The sequence below is a fragment of the Lissotriton vulgaris genome, chromosome 6, assembly GCF_964263255.1.
Source record: "Lissotriton vulgaris chromosome 6, aLisVul1.2, whole genome shotgun sequence".
NCBI lineage: Eukaryota > Metazoa > Chordata > Amphibia > Caudata > Salamandridae > Lissotriton > Lissotriton vulgaris.
The window spans coordinates 1,801,006,238-1,801,024,153 of NC_141694.1; the positions used below are offsets into that span (position 1 = coordinate 1,801,006,238).

Genomic DNA, 17,916 nt, shown 5'->3' on the forward strand with positions numbered 1-17,916 from the left:
GGGGGAGAAGCCCTCTTCGAGTGGGCCTACGAGGATCACCCAAAGCCCACAGCCAGGCGCTCACCACGCCTGCAGGGTGACCATGTCATCGCCAGAGTGCCGCATCGCAGACAAATGGGCAACATGGGTTTGGCGAGAGAATAGGACAGTCACAGGCATCTCAGCTAAATCCACTCTCAGGTGCTTTCCCCTGGCTCACACCCCTACAAGGCAGTGCGGCTTCATAGTGCACATAAAGGGCCAGCAGCAGTCATGTGTAAACCAAGCATATCCCCCAGAGGCAGGGTTTGGGCCCCCGCCACCCCTACAAACTCCCAGTTCAGTTCCAGGCCAGCTGACCCCTACCGCCCCCAGGTCTTGTGGGCTTGTGTCATATCGCACTTCTGTGCAATACAGCAGTTGAGAAGGACAGGCACAGCAGCAAGCAGTACTCTGCTCACTACTGTCTGCATGAAGGAGGGGGAGAACACTCATGTTGCTCAAGGTGGGCCAGCATTCGGGTCTGTCCTCCACATAGCCACCGCTCTCAGGGGGAAGGAGGCTCCCAGGTCACTCCCAGTTCAGCTGTGATGCAGGTGAGTGCTCCCAGCGTCGTCGGCCGCACCAACTCCACCCTGATCTGCGGGAGCCACCGTAGGGCCGTCACAGGCCGACAGGCTCTCCCCAGCAGTCTTTCACTGCCTACTTAGGACAGGTACAGCTCACCGCAGGTGCTGATCCCCCGGACTCCACGACCCAGAACCAGCCCGACCCCCAAGGCCGCCGATCGTCATCTCTGCAGGCTCTTTCCATTGCAGCTCTCCGTATCTCCGCCAACACTCGTCGTATGTGGCTACCACAGGGTCCCTCCGGAGCCAACAGGCCCCAGGCTGCGAGTGGTCGCACCCAGGACAGTAGACAGTGATGTAACAGTCTTTTCCAGCCGATAAATGGGTGGTCAACGCGGAGCCTCTCGCTCACCCGTCCACCATTGTTGGCTGCTAAGCCACGCCCCCCTTTTATTTTGTAATATTGCAAAACAAAGCAAACAGACTGCCTTCAAGGGCCATCATGACACAAAAGTGGTCTTAGGAGTCAAAGTCCACTGATACTGCCATAAATAGGTAAAATGTTTGCTTTTGTTGTGATGTGTTTCGTCTATAACGAACAAACTAAACAAAAAGCCACATTGCTATGTTTAAATACCCAGTTATGTGTACAATTGTGAGTCATGTTCTACTTTTTCAGGCAGTCTTCTTACAATCAATTGAGTGCATCACGTGCAAATGGATTGAAAAAATTTATATTTATCTAATTACATCTTTATTAGAGCAATATATATATTTTTGCAAAATACACTTAAGTAAATACTCTGAACACATTCATTGAAGAATAATATGTTTGACAATTGTTTAATTAGATAACAGCACCTCAACATCTACTTCTGGATCTAACATTGAATAGCTGATTTACAATTACAATGAATCACTAGAGAGGCAAGAAGCAAATTTTAGTTTGACATTAACAATCTGAGAAATCAGGACTCATTATCATCAGTTGAGTTCCTCAGCCAGCATGGTCTTATGCAAAGACTCCAAAAACTTGAACTTCACAGAGTGTGAGCGATGCTGTTTTTCCAGGAATTACCACGTTCAGATATCGCCCAAGCATTCCGTGGCACTCGAATGTCATAGTTTCACCCGCACCAATATTCGTAATGACGGCACATCTAGGAATAAATATCAAAGAAATAGAGTTGAAAACATGATGAAAAATTCAAATTCTATAGACTTCCCCATTATTCATTAATAAGAGGCCATCAGGTTCTAAAGTCTTTGGTTTAACGTACACAGTAGCTCTAGAACACAGGCTTGGATGGATGTCCAACAGATTTTACTTTGACATATATTTGTCTTCTAACTCAACAATTGACTAAGGGCCTGATGTACAACCGTTTGTTTGCAGTCGCAAATGGGAAACCGGCTGGTTTGTGACCGCAAAATCAGTCTGCCCTATGTACAAACCCTATTACTGACTTGCTATTAGGAAGGGTTTGCCAAGGGCGTCCGTTCCTAATAGCAAACCCCAATGGTATATACCATTGTTTTGTGAACGCAATTGTGGTTTCAAAACTCTCGAAGTATACACCCTACTTCAAGTTGGTAGTAAGCAACTCACAAACGGGAAGGGGTCCCTAGGGGACCACTACCCCTTTGTGAATGGATGCGAGAATATTATTGTTCAAGAGCAGGCAGTGATCCCATGGACCACTGCCTGCTCTTAAACAAGCATTTGCAATACAATAGGTCTCGCATTTATGCAAGTTTGAGCTATTGACATTGTAAATGACAATGCCTTTTATTTATATTTTGGGTTTTAAAACATAAATAAAAGACATTTTCATTTAGAACACTAATAGCTTAAACTGTCGCAAATGCAAGACTTATTGCATTGCAAATTCTTCCCCAATGCGCCTAAGAGTAACATGGAATTACTCCAGAGTCATTGAAAATCCGTCCAGGTCTAGTCACTGTGTGGTACTCGTCAAGGTCACCGGTGTCTGCGAATCTGTGCATATAGCATATGAATCGATGAATATAGGTCTTATCATTAACAGAGCTCCAGGTGCGTTTTGGATATAACCTGGACTAAATTATGAGACAGTCTGTGCATTACCGTTGAATAATAACGCAGTGGGTAAAAACTAATGAGGTCACAATAGTGGAATGTAGCCACCCCTGCTCTAAACATTGTTCCATCTCCCCTCCCCCTCCTCTCTAATAGTGACTTATTGGCACTGCAGTTGAGTTGTATCATCAAAAGTTTTAAAGACAAGTGAACAGCCTCCGGGGCTGTGTTTTACGGCACCCTGGATTTTATTGAACGTACGCATGTAAATCCAATACCATGGGGAACGTTCTCTGAGGGGGTGGGTGATGCGACACAGAGGAGATGGTGACTTCATTTAATTGAGTGCACAAACTTGTCGTCGAGTGGAACAGTTGAAAGGAACTATCTCCCTCCTACGCTGCAAGATGTTTTCTCTTTCAGTGAAACATTTTGCTTAAATTAGTGGGGAGAGATGCCCCTCCCCGAGGAGGGATCGGACTACCCCCATTGTCAGTGCTCCTCAGCTGCCTTCCTCACTGAAGGAGGTCTGGCTGTACACCGCACAGGCCTTCCAGTTGTTTGCCCACCCAGTTGCAAATCCTCGCTCTTCAGCTGCTACCCTTGCACAGCCCCAACACAGCCCCTTGTACAATCAATCAGAGTAGCAAGGAAAGCTTGACCCGCACTCAGTGTTCCCTGGGAGAAAAAAGTGTGGTGATTCCTGACCAAAGCAGTATTCATGAGGTACATTATAATCTCCCCAACCCCATCTGCATATTTGTTCTAAAACATTCTTTAAACGTTTGTGTGTGAATTTACCCATCTCGAAATATTGGTGGGGCTGATATAATTCAATATTTATTACAGCTTTGTGGAAATTATTTAGATTCGCTGATTAGTATTGTGCTTTCCAAACCCATTACTACTATTAGAATGCGGAATTGCTTCAGATTACCCTAATACATTATGCTAATGAAGGACCAGTTATTACTTTTTTATAGTAACAAATGGGGGACAGAGTTACGAGAAAGTGAGCCATTTGGCTGCGTTGCACTGAGTCACTTTCAGAGCACAGGAATGCAACATATTTACAATGAAATGTTGTATTCCTGTGCTCTCCCCTGCGCTGGCACAGAAACAGCTGTCATGCACCATTTTCCTTTAAGGAAAACGGGCAGCATTTAAAAAAAAAAACCCTGCTTTATTTAAAAAGCATAACTGCAACAAATGATAGACGGAATGCTGAATGATGCAAACATTCTCCCCCAGTCAAGAGATCTGGATTAAATCCAGCGTTCTTTTGCCCACTACACCACTCAAATTTGGACCCAGCCATATGCAAATCAATCTTGACCCTTTGCCTCATGGGAGTAGTCCAGACCGAACTGCTAAGTCAGGACCTCCCTGGTCCGTAAACAAGCATCCTGGGACCAGTTTTGGGGAATGTCATCCTTCATCAGCCAGGCTAGCTTGAATCCAGTGCCACAGTGAGCAAGGGACCCACATCTGGGCATACCCGTCCCACTAAGGGTAAAATGTGTAATGCAACAAATGATGGACGGAATGCTAAATGATTCAAACCTCCTCCCCCAGGCAAGAGATCTGGGTTAAATTCATTGTTGTTTTGCCCACTATGCCACCCAAGTGTGGACACAGCCATATGCAAATCAGTCTTGACCCTGTGCCTCATGTGAACAGTCCAGACCGAACTACCAAGCCAGGTCCTCCCTGGATGGGAAACAAGCACCCTGGGACCGATTTCGTTGTATGTCACCCTTCATCAGCCAGGCTAGTTCGAATCCAGTGGTACAGTGAGCAAGGGACCAAAGTCCCATAAGGAACAGGGTCAAGACTGATTTGCATTTGGCTGGTTCCAGACTGGTGTGGTGAGCAAAAGAATGATGGATTAAACCAACATCCTTGTGACTAGGGGTGAATGTTTGCATTGTCCAACATTCCGTCCATCAATTGTTTCTTTTGCATCTGTCGTCTTAAGTGGGAAGGGTATGCCCAGACGTGGATCTCGTGCTCACTAAACCTCTGGATACAAGCTAGCCTGACTGATGAAGGGTGATGCCCTGAAACTATTCCTAGGATGTTTGTTTCTGGTTCGGGGAGGACCTGGCTTAGCAGGTGGGGCTGGCTCTTCCAAAAATCACTCAGCCATTCCACGTCTGCAAATTGTTCAACCACCAAAGCAACTCGTCCTTTGGCTCTGCACTCAGTAATATCCTGTCCTCATAGCAATTGCCTTTTCTCAATTTGTTCTCCTTTCAACCTCTACAAAGCGCGATAATGCAGAGGTCCTGGAAAAATCGCCTGGATAGAAGGAGATGACAATCCAATCATCTGAGCTAAATCTCTTAGAGTTAGAAACTCCCTTTTCAAAACCTGATTTATCTTGTTCCTTATCATCTTCCCCTTTCTCTCTGGGAACTGTAAAACCATCTTCTCCATATCTACTTGGAGCCCTAAAAACTCCAAACTCTGTGTCTGTACAAAAATAGACTTTTCCCTGTTCACTATAAACCCTAATTGCTCCAGAATGCTCATGATCTGCACTAAATGCTTCTCTAAGTCATTCTTGATTTGGGACATTATCAAAATATCGTACAAATATATAATCAGTCTTAAACCGCACACCCGCAAAAATTATATTACTACTCTCATGACTTTGGTAAAACACCACGGTACTGCTGAAAGCCCAAAAATTAAATACTGAAATTGGTACAATTGTCCTCTTGAATGGACCTATGAATATTTCTGACTCTCTATTCCCATGGGAATTTGCAATATGCGTCCTTTAAATCCAATTTCTCTAACCAATCGTTTTCTAACAAATCTCTCAGACAATGGATACCCTCCATCTTGAAGTGTCTGTATATCAAATATCTGTTCAATTCCATGAGATTGATCACTGCTCTCCAGCCCTTGTCCTTCTTTTTGACCCCAAAAATTGTACTCATGAACTGTTTTGTCATTTCCTCCAAACATATAATTGCTCCCTTTTGTAACATAGACTTTATTTCTAAGTCCACAACCTCCTTAAGTTCCTCGCTTACTGCCAATTCCCTTGGTTCTTTTCTTTGAATTGGCAAATAAACAAATTCTATTACATATCCTTGAACAGTTTCCAACACCCAGGGATCTTGAGTTAACTTCTCCTATTGTCCTATGATGTCTCTTAAATCTCCCCTCCTCTTTTTTGGGAAGAACCAAAAATAATCTCCCTACTCACCTTGGTTTCCTGTGCTCTAACCTTGGGCACTGAAAAACCCTCCTCTACACGCCCTTCCTGCTCTTACGTGACTTAGGTAGAAACCGGGAAAGGCCGGAAATCCTCTTCCTCTGTTTTGAGAATAGTATTTGAGTATCTCTTCCCCAAATAGTAGCCCCTTACCATCTATGCTGGGCTTTCTCTGCGACATGTCCCCCAGTTTTGGGCTTATTTTTATCAGTATTGTCTTTGTTCTCTCTGTAAGCATTGCCCTGTAACACTACTTTGGCTCCATTCTCTCAGTAGATCTATATCAATAGCTGTCTGATTCACATGCGCCTCTTCCACCATATCCATAATTCTGGCTATCAGAGGCATCACATACAGAACCTTATCTTGACAGATCTTTAATGATTTTTTTCCAATCCCTTTCTAGGATCCCTTCCTAATTTAAACAAAAAAAATGTATTAACTCCAGATCCAAATTTGGAGTACTAAAATTTTCTCTTCCATTATGGGTCAAGAGTACACCACTCTCAGCACCTGTCTCACCTCTCTGGTTAAAGGTTTCCGAATCCATTCCTAAAAAAACTTGCCCACATGCTCCATGGGCCGTCAATCACCACTTCGGGGATGTTTTATGTTGTGAAACATTTCCTCACCTAACGGGTTCTTAAGCACTTTCGCAAAAGCAACCTTTTCTAAATTGCCAAATTTATTTTCAAACTCATTCTCTTGCAGATCTAAAATATACTCATCCAAATCTTTTTTATTATCTGAACTTGGGCTTCAAGCAGCTCTATTGCTTCCATCTCTTTTTGTGTCACGATGGACACCTTCCCTCTGTGTGCAGATTGGGACACCCACTCTATGCATGCCACTCAGGGTATTCTCTTCCTGATGGAATTTAGACCATATGTTCCTCTTTTAGACATACAGATGTCCTCTACATGTTTAGTTGTCTTTAATCTCTTTCCACCTTCTCCCACTAACTGGTCATCTTCCTCTGATAATGAAAATATACTCTTATTCTGACTCCACACCTATCCTTCTCTTTTTTCATAGAATGCTTTTCACTGATTCCTGTAATTTATTTTTCATTTCCTGCTGAATAATCTTTCTCACCAAATCCTCATTTAATAATGATACAGCAGTACTCACACTGCTACCCTGTTCTGCTTCCATACTGAACCAAACAACATTAACCTAAACTATCCTTATTAACTGTAAAACCTAATCCCACCATGACACAAAGTTTCCTTTCTCAAACTTGAAAACACTGTCTGAGCACAGCTGACAAACGGTCTTACAATAGTTGAATCTCTTCAGCCCATTTTTTTATTTTACATTGGTGACACTCTGCTACTCGTGGCACTGTAACCTCTGTTCTCCTCAATGCAACTGATCGGAATCTAAGATGGCGGCCAGTTCCTGCGCGTGCTCTTGCGCGTATTTCCACACAAGCCCGATACTGCATGCGATCACAGCGGCAGTCGGCTCTTGTTAGTATGTCACGCTCGCGCTTAGTTCCACACATGCAATCCGGCCCGTTGAACCGGGCATTGTTAGTAACAGAAGGCCCCAACCTTAACTTGGGGCCATAACGCAGTCCGGCCTTTGAAATGTAAAACTAAAATTCCTCTGACATCACCACCATCAACTTCATCTCACCTCTGTCCATGTAAAAAATCTCATAAGCAAAATAATAAACCACCAAGCTTCCATAAATTAGAAGCGCCCGTTCCGCACCAGGCCAAATTTAAGTCCACACATCAACCTCTATACCTCGAAAAAACCTAACAAAAACACTCAACCACCAACAGTTCTAAAAATCAAATAATTTACAAAGTCAAGAACAGCATTTAAAAGAGGAAGGGAATTCTGAGAGGAGATTATTTATGAACAGCAGTGTTCTGGCTCTAGATTGTTGTTGTTAATGGTCTTTAATTGTCTTAAAGGTGCCACAGAGTGGCCTTAAAAGTTAATATGCTTGATGGTAACCTTCGGTCTTGAGATGAAATCCTGACATCTCACATCCTTTGTGACACTGGCGCGCCTGTATTGATATTGTTGGATGCCACGTGGACTGGTACCGGCATACTCAGTGTTTCAGAGGGTTTAAGGAATATTGTTCAAGAATGTGTAAGGGGTGGCGTATTTTCAGGCTGACATCTTGGTGTACGGAAGAGATCAAATGGAACATGACAAGAAATTGGCCACAGTGTTGGATATGTTGAAAGAAAGTGGGTTGACATTGAGAAAAGACAAATGCAGATTTGCAGAGGAAGGTTGACACCATGTATCTCAGAAGGAAGTGGAACTGCAGTTGAAGAAAATTAAGGCAAAAGGTGAGGCTCCCTCCGTTAGCAAGGACCAACTCAAATGGTTCAGAGAACTGTACCACATTTTGCTAGAAAAAAATGCACCATTAACGAATCTATCTGGGATGTAAGCACCATAACGGGTGTGAGTAATCATGGACTAGGTGAAGAAATGTTGATGTTAGCATCCAGAGTATTGTATGGGTGGAGCCTACATATTCCACCTTAGAGATAGAAACTTCGGCTCTCGAGTGTCCAGTACTTTAGAGCGTTTACGTGTGGTCAACTTTTACTTTGTATACTGATCACAAACCTCTCTTTGTTTTGTTTGCAGTTAGGGTGTAGGAGGAGCCACACCACACATTGCTAAGGAGCAATTTCATTGGCAGGAGTTCCAGTAATGTACTTTCCTGAACGGAAACAATTTGCTGCAGATTTTCTTTCCTGGTTGCATATACTACATAAAATGGAACAAGAAGAAGATTGCAGCAATATTGAAATACCTCGCATGATGAGTTATGCTGGGACACTTCTGGATGGTGCGTTATGTGAGGAGGAATGACAAGGTGCGTAGAAGAGGACACTGAGCTGGGGCATGAAATGAAACACATCATCAAGGGTTGATCTATCACTAGAAAATTGGATGGTGATGTAGTACCTTTTGTAACTAAATAGTCGACATGCAATGGTGAATTAGAGTGATGCCTGGGATTATTGGTAATTCCTGAGGGTATGAGAATAAAGGTTTTAAAACTGGCCCATTAAGATCAGGTAGGTATTCATGAAGACGTTTATTGGCCAAGAGTGGACAAGGCATTTGTTTTTTGTCCGAATCTGCATTGTGTGGGCTGAATGATAAAAAGCGTGTCACAACCCATTACCATTTATTCCTGTGGCGGCACCTATGCTGCTTTGGAACAAAGTGGCCTTTGATATTTCGGGTCCCTATGGAGGTTCGGGTGAATATCCATATTTTTCATATTAATGGTAGCTTGCAAGTTACGATTGCTGGGGTTGAAATTTGTTGAAACGGTAACCACCACAGGTGTATTAGTAGCATACAGGCTCTTTTCAACTGGGAAGGGTACCTAGATGAATAGGTTATGAATAATGGGGCCCAACTGGTATCGAGGGAGATGGAACATTAGATGGAACTATAGATGATATCTGAGAGGATTAAGCAAGATCCATTTTTCTGTTTTAGATTAATATGCACAGTGGGATTTTATTCTTGTATATTTTAATTATGTACAGTTGTATCTTTTATGTTTTATGGGGTCATATCAAGAGGTAAACATGATTGATTGAACTGAAAGAGGGTCTTTATGTTCTTTAGAGTTGGGGCTGAGGTAAAAAAAGAAGGCACCAATCTCAACTAGAAAGTTGAGGTATGACAATCTGGCCCTTACTGACATCTCTGAATGTCGGTAGACGAAGTCTCCACATCTACCAATCTCTTCACATAGGGAGGTGCAGAACCATTGTCCTTGGCAGATGCATTCAAGGGACATGTGTTCTACAGGTTATGCTACGTTCTTGGAAATTAAAGGGGCAAAGATGCCCTCCTATGAGACACTACTTCTGAGCTTCTCTTTGCACTAAGAGTGTGCCCTTTTCAGTTTGTGGAAATGGGGTATTTGAAGACATGGGATACATCAAGGATTAACCCACAGTATGGCCAGTGTTACTGCATCACCTTAGCACACACTAAAGCAAAGGAGGAAGAGAAACTCGACTTTACCTGCACTGTTAAACATGTGATGGATCCTACTTCATCGGTATCACTGTTTGTGGTTGGAGAGCAGCACCCAACAGCCAGCATCAGTTAGGATTTACATTGACATGAGGATTTCAAACAAAACCATCACGCAGCAATACCACCTCTTGTCCACTATCAGTGGTTGACACACACCACTATTTAATCTGTTCATTGGCTCCAGTACTGCACCCCCTGCCTTGCTAACTGTAGTAGGGTGAATGTTCTTCTTCTTTACCCTGTCCTCTCTTTCCCCTTGCTGTTCAGCCCGAGTATGTGTGGAATGTTGATTATGTCATGGAATGTTGATTGTCTGATGTGAGTCAGTTGATGTCAGCAGGCTGAGCAGCTAGGAGGCTGCTCTTGGTGGGGCTTACATACAGGCCTACTTACCATCTTGGCTATACTTAAAGCTTCTGTAACCTGTACCTGAATAAAGCTACTACTTGGAACCACAACCTGGCCTCCTGTCATACTATGACACTAACACACCTGAATCATGGTAAATGGACCAAGTTGCTGAGTGAGATGCCCTCTAATTGGCAGACTTTCACTTAAGCTGCTGCGATAGGCTAATCAGAGAATCTGTCTTTCGGCCTGGGATGGCACAGATATCCTTTAGAGAGATCTAGCCCCCACTTGTGCCAGCCTTGTGCAACACTTCAAGGAAAATGCCTAAGACTATGGCCAAAGTCTGCTTCTCTTCCTCCCCTATCACCCACCAGTAGCATGAGTTTTAATCATGGGATGGGAGACCTAAGCATGGAAGTACTTTCAAATAGCCAAGGGCTTGCAATCCATCTGAACCCCACAATGTGGCTTAGCTAGTAAGGCATGTCAGATGGCGGTGCTGTAGCATAGATTCATTATCTCTTCTGTCATCTTTGGAGGGGAAGTATGTTCTGAACTTATGTGCAAAGTTATGCCACCTTTATGTGGATGTCCACATACAGTCATATTTTACACACTTGTTGCAAAGTGCTGCACGAGGGGACTAATGCAAGTTGCTTCCCAAAGCATGTTACTCCCAAGCAGCGCACCAGTCCGCTCAGGTCTGTGATGGTTTAGTGATTTCATGGCCTCCAGGAAGCCTAACAGGAGCTGCGTCTTTTCTTGTGATTCACTTGATCGAAATTCAACAATGAATACTGAATATAGCTTTAATTTACCTTGGGTTGTTATTTCCGTTATTTGCCAGGGAGTTCCCGATGAGAATTTCTGCTCCATTCAGCCTTTCTGGGAATTCATTTCTGTTGGTGATTGAAACTCTAGTAATGTAGCACTCATCTAACATATCGAGCCTCCACCAGGGACCATAATCATCATGTGTATGGGAGCAGGAACCATGGTAGTAATTGGGATCCAGATTTCCGTCAATTGCGTTGAGCGCCAAGCCTAGGTAACCAACAGACTGTGCTCCGCCTGCAATGACACTTGACATGGTGGCTCGGCCTCTCAAAGCCAAATTTTTATCTGAAGAAAGAGAAAGTACTTAGTGAAGACATAACCAACTGTGGCACCAACACTTTTTTTTAAATGTACAAATATATTTATTAAAACTAGTGCAAACTAGTGCAAATATTGCCTCCTTTTTACAAGACACAAATATTTTGAAAACTGCCCCCCCATTCCAAGGTGAACAGTAAAATCACCTTGTTAAAACTGCCTGTGGAAAGTACCTTCACAACATCATTAACAGTTTTAATGGGTATTCATGTTCTTACTATAAACACAGTGTGCTAGGCAGGCTGTAAGCTGTACCCTGACTTGGCTAAAGCTGGTCACAGATCTACATGTCTGCGTGCGGTGTTTAGATTCTGGGTGAAAAAATGTGAGGTGGTTTCTGCTCCAATCAGGTTACCCACTCCAGGACCCTCTCATGCTTCAGGCCACTCTCAAGATCCAGATCAGTCTCAAGTCAAAGATGAAGTTGAGAGGCACAAAATATGTCTTGAGGACTGGTATTAATTTAACCAACTGGGTGAATTGTGCAATGGGCATCAGTGTTGTGATAAGATGTTGTGCCCGGATATGTGCCACAAGGGTTCCCGGAGACATGTAGGTGTGCCGTATGGTTATGACATTTGAAGATTTGAGGTTTTTTGGTGAGAAGACACATTTTGTGTTGGACCATTTGAAAGGCAGCCCTGCTATGACCTGCTCCATAGGCTTTCTTTCTCCACACGGCAGTACAACACCCTTGCAGTGGCAGTTTGTATCCATGGTTGTGCCCCACCATTATGGAAGGAGAGAGGAGATTGGTAAAAATAAACAAGCAATACAAGGGTTGCTGAGATTGTATTTTTTTTTAGTGGGGTGCAACTACACATGCGCCTGATGAGGCTCGCTATTGTTCTCGAGGCACAAGTCATGCAGCTATGTCAGGTGTGGGGCAAGGCCTGCATGTAGTGACTTGGGCATTGTCTGTCTTTGGGTACCGATTGGTGTGGCCCAGAAGGGCACAAGTTCTTATAAAATAGGGGGAACTAATTACAATGGCCAAAGCTCTTTTGTGCAATGTGGAGAGAAAACATAGGACGTGACGTCACAGGAAGAGATGTGACAATGAAATAATTTCCCTGACTTTAAAAGGAACATACTATTTTCCCTTCCCTTTTCTCCCGGCTACCATCTGTAAAGGATTACACAGTGTACACACATTCAAAACAAATTGAATACATTATTGTAGTATTTTTATTGCAATTTTTTTGCGATCATAGAGACCTGTGAACTCACAAATCAGGTGGGACACATTGCAAGCAGCAAACTTGACGGACAGACTCATTGCGATGGGATCATGTTTCCAAGGCGCTATAAAATTATCTCAAGCTTAACCTTGACAGTCTTATGCTCATTGAAACATGCTCTGGGAAAGGGCTAGCGTACATACAGTGGTCCGCACTGTCACTTCCTGTGAATACCTTAAGATCAGCATCCCTACCAATGACAACTGTATGTGCTCTCTTCACACCTTCTACCACCTCCCCAGAGATAAACACACTTTCATTGAACAAATCATGGAAATTAGCTCCTCTAACATTGACGAACCTAACACCCATATTTTTTCTTGGATGTTTCAGCATTAATTGGAACAACTCCATTGAACCTCCCGTGACCAGCTTTAAATCCTTCCTCCAGGACCCAAGTATTATCCAAGACTTCCTCAGCCCAACCCATAACAAAGGGGCTACCTTAGATCTAATTATCGAAAGAAAGGACACCATTCATATTGAACCGATCCTATCTTGTGGCTTGACTGAACACTATTGTATCAACTTCCTAATTTCTGAAAAGGCAACCATCACTATGTTGTAAGAAGAGAGAGGAAGCCCTTGAGTTGGTCAAGGGAAGTGCGGTGTTAGACTAGTTCCCTTGAGACATATACAGGATAAGCTAAAACTTAGCTTTAAAGCAACTAACGATAAAATCATGAACTACTGCAATTCTAAACATAAAGAACACATCAATTTATTAAAGTAACAGAAATAAAAACAGTTTACATTTATAAATCATACAATTGCTAAGAAACAATTAAAATTTCAACTAATAATACAATCTATTGTGACCTGCACAATGCAACAGACAGACAAAATGTTGTTGTAAAACGTAAAGAATTGTAAAATACAAGTGGTGCATTCAATACTACAATTTCATCACTCCCTAGTTTTATGGCCACAAATTTGTATATCAACAGGGGAGGAGAGGACTTGAATTGTACAGAAGTTTGGCGTTGGCGCGTTTCGGTGGTTCTGAAGTGAATATGTTCCACCTTTATCAAGACTAAAGTTCGATGTCTGTCTTGTTTCAGGGTCTGTACAATTCCCCTTACAATAGATATACATACAATTAATCTTCCATTTTCACAAAAAACGATCACAGTTATCATACTTGGTTGGTACTCCACAATTAGATGATCCTTGATTAGCTACTCATTCCTATTACAGGGAAAGTCTTACAGCTAACATAGTACATTCATTAGCTTCTATTTTACTGTCATACTATATCTCTGTAATCTCCCACATAGTTTGCTATTGCACGAATAACCAAGTCTAAATTGCTAGGGATTAAACAGATAAGAACACAGTCACTATTCTTGATCACTTCTTGGATACATTGTTGCCTAGTCCCTGTGAGATTCTTTTGGACTAACTCGGAAACCAACGGGTCCATTTAAGTTCTATATCCCTAATTGGGTATGATGCTACAAAGATCCTAATCAGGTACTGTTAGAATGTTACTGATATTTTCATGACTGTAAGAACCCCCTGTTCCTATTTAATGTGGGATTGGAGTGCATATGGGAGACTTTGAGCTAAGTTTAGCTTATCCTGTATATGTCTCAAGGGAACTAGTCTAATTTCTGGAACCATCACTATGGGCAAACCAGTAAAATCCAAACATTGCATTCAAGACATTCACAACATTAACCCACTCACATTGCCTACCTTTATTAACAAGTCCCTACTTACACCTTACTCCATGCATGGCGTTCATGACCTCACTCAACAATACATCAATTCCATGTCAAATATTATGGACACCCTGGCCCACAGACAGCTAAAGAGAATCCGGTTTAAAATATCTACAACCTATGACAAAGATTTGACTTTTATGTGATTTTGTGATAACTGTGTGTATATTTGATATATTTAGGGGTACTGTCATCCATAACCGTTTGTAGAAGACAATTATATGGAGATGGATCTGTGATAAATTGTTATTTATAATAGCATGTGATTTAAAATGTGCATTTTTAATGTAACATTGGTTACAAAACAAATTGCTTTATTTTTTTATATCAATGTGAAATGTTTACATAATACAGAGGTTGCTGTCTAGAAAGTGTGGATATACATTAATAGGTAAAAGAATACATTTCTTCTTTTTTTAATGAAGAGATATTGTCATATATAATGTGAATTGATGTGTGTGGAACAAAAGAGTTTTTTTATTTGTTTTGATTAACTTTGAGACTATAGAAGGAATAGAAGGGCACTTATCCCAATTTCTTTGGAACCATCACTAAGGGCGAACCAGTAAAAGCCAAACATTGCATCTGATATCTCTGCATCTTAGACACCTACAACATTAACCCACTCACTTTGTCTACCTTTAGTAACAACTTTCTACTCCCACCGTCCTCCATGCATGGTGCTCATGACCTCACTCAATGCCACATCAATTTCATATCAAATATCATAGACACCCTTGCCCCAAAACAGATAAAAAGAATCATGTTTAAAAGATCTAACCTCTATTTCAAATTGTCCTTAACGAGGAACGCCACTACCTCAGACTTGAGGAAAGAGCATGGAGCCACAGCCCCTCACTGTCCAATCTCAAATGTTTACGACAAAGATGGAAGGCCTAGAAACAAACAAGTCACGAAGTCCAAAGCAGCATTCTTCCAACCTCAACTCAACACTGCAATTAATCAACCTGAAAAACTGTTAGAAATTGTTAAAAAAGAGATGATCCGCAAACACGATTCTTCATCCTTGGAAAACAAAACACTACCTATCTGCGAAACATTCACCTCCTTCTTTGTGGAGAAAACTATGCTTATCACCACCAAGATCCAGAACAATATAAAACTCCCTCCTGGCGAGCTTCCCCTAACATCCCACCCCATTTGATTACAATCAATGCATGTGAAACTATCCCCTTATCCTTAAAAACAAAGCCGCCTGGTCCATTTTCAAATCCTTCAATGAAAATGAGGTTCTAAAACCTTTGACCTCTTTGAAATATCCCACTCACTTTAATGTTCCCCTACTCTCCAAACTCCTCTATGAGGCCATCCACCTCTTACTCCCTTTATGGATTATGATAAACAATTCCTCACTCACCTAAGGCTCTATGCCAGAATGCCTCAAAAGTTGCCAGGTTAACCCAATCCAAAATAAAACAACTCCAACCAGTCCGACCCCAACAACTAAGCCCCATTCCCACCATTCCAACTTTAGCTAAACTCTTAAAAAACATGAGGGCACTCCCAGTTCCGCAATGATATAGAGCAAATCCAACTGCTCGACCAATGCCAATCTGGCTTCCAATCGGCCCATAACACCAAAAAGGGCACGGTTCATACTTTTGATGGTGCCCTACACACTCTCAACCATTGTGAATCCTGCCTATTAACCCTACTTGACTTGTCGGCGGCGTTTGACATGGTCAATTGAAATACCCTATTGAACCTAATAGGGTAATATGGGACTTTCCGATACTGTGCTAAAATGGTTCCTTTTCCTTCATAACATATCTCAGTGCATCCTAATCCACCACGCCCTCTCCGATCAGTCACCAGCGTTACTAGGCACACCTCAAGGTTCTACTCTCTCTGCGACATTGTTTAACCTATACATGGAGCCCTTTACTGAAATCTTTAAACTAGCCTGCATTTCCTACCACATGCATGCTGATGACACTTTATGTTACATAAAATTCACTTCTCCAAATCAATAGTCTCAACAACATAGTTACTAAAATGCAACATTGGCTAACTTGCAAACACCTCAAACACAATTCCCTCAAGACCAAATTATTATTGGTCTCACCATTTGCCATTGCCCCTTAGATTAAGGACTGACTTCCTTAATCTTAATGCCTTGAGCTGTACTCCACACATCATTGACTCTGCGAAATCCCTAGGTATAATCCTGGAAAATGCCCTCTTCATGAAAAAGCACATCAGTGCCACCACCATAGGATCCAGCCTACAATTACATGCACTAAGGAAATGAAAACCATGTCTCCCCTTGGCAGACCTGAAAACAGCAGTCCAAGTGTTTGTCCTATCAAAGTTAGACTATGGTAGTGCTTCCCTGTGCCCTCCCAAAAATCACACTTGCTCCATTAAAAGCCATTCTGAATGCAGCAGCTGGGCGTACCACTGGATCAAAGAAAAAGGATCACATCACCCCGGACCTCCAAGCTCTGAAATGGCTACAATGTGATGCTAGGATCCATCTCAAATTTGCATGTGTGAACCATAAAGCACTGGACCACCATACGCCTTCATATTTGACCCAGAAACTGACCATATCAGGGGGTAACAGATCATTCAGAAGCACAAGCTGTCTACTTCTGAAACCAAAAAACATCTACCAAAAGATGATCTACAATGGATACTTCTCCAGAATTGTGCCCAACATCTGGTACTGTCTTCTGCCCAAGATCAGATGCATCTCATCTACTCAACAAATCCCTCTCATACTAAGGTCCTTTCTCCTCTGTGGAGCGACTCCTTCCTGCTGGCCTGGCCTTGCTACATGCTCACACCTTCGCACATATCCCTGATAACCACAAAATCTTCCTGTACTTCCCTGCCATCTTCAAACAGTTCTGACTCCCATCAGACATTGCCTATGCCAGAACCTCTGATTGTCCTTGTGTTCCAATCTCACTTCATACCTTTTTACTCTTGTATATATTGGCCTCATGTCTTACTATATTTAATTATGTATGCGTACTGCTCTGTACTCATATCTCCACACCGTTTGACACTCAATAAATTCTACTCAAACCATTAATGTTAATTGACTATATGTTCTTATCTCCCTTGCTCCTGTAAATACTTTCCCCATGATTTATAAACTGTTTTATTACTATTTCGCTCAGTCAGCAGTGCATACAGTTTCACCAGAATGCAGAGAAATAGAGAGACAGGTGTTTTCAATAAAATGTGTTATTTATTGAGCAGTCTTCTTTCTCATGCAAGAGAAATGAATTGCCACAATTGCAATACTTAAAGTAAAGTAAAGTGCGTACAGTAAAAGTATTATTATGGAATAATACTGTAAAAGCATTGATATGGTTTCTTAGCCATATGATACTTTAAAATAGATAAAATATATACATACTTAAATACATTGACTAACATACTCAACTGGTGCTTCTAATTAAGCCTACCCCGGTGTACCTGACCTAAGCCTAATACGTGGGAGGGGATGAGTAAGTAGCAGTTTAAGTTAAGTTGGTTAAGATTTGTTTTGTCAAGAATCTGCATCAAGAATTCTCCTACGGGTTTAGTC

General features: G+C 42.1%; 1 protein-coding gene across 2 annotated transcripts in view; it reads right to left on the reverse strand.

Moving 5' to 3' along the window:
- Positions 1-1,374: 1,374 nt before the first annotated feature.
- Positions 1,375-17,916, reverse strand: part of LOC147709531 (fucolectin-4-like) — a 100,465-nt gene continuing 83,923 nt past the window's right edge. For both annotated transcript variants that reach the window (XM_086928074.1, XM_086928075.1), the window contains exons 3-4: positions 11,053-11,356; positions 1,375-1,708 (exon numbers count right to left, since the gene is read on the reverse strand). In XM_086928074.1, coding sequence (XP_086784200.1) covers positions 1,561-1,708; positions 11,053-11,356 — 452 coding nt within the window. In that variant the 3' untranslated portion in view covers positions 1,375-1,560. The remainder of the gene's footprint in view (positions 1,709-11,052; positions 11,357-17,916) is intronic.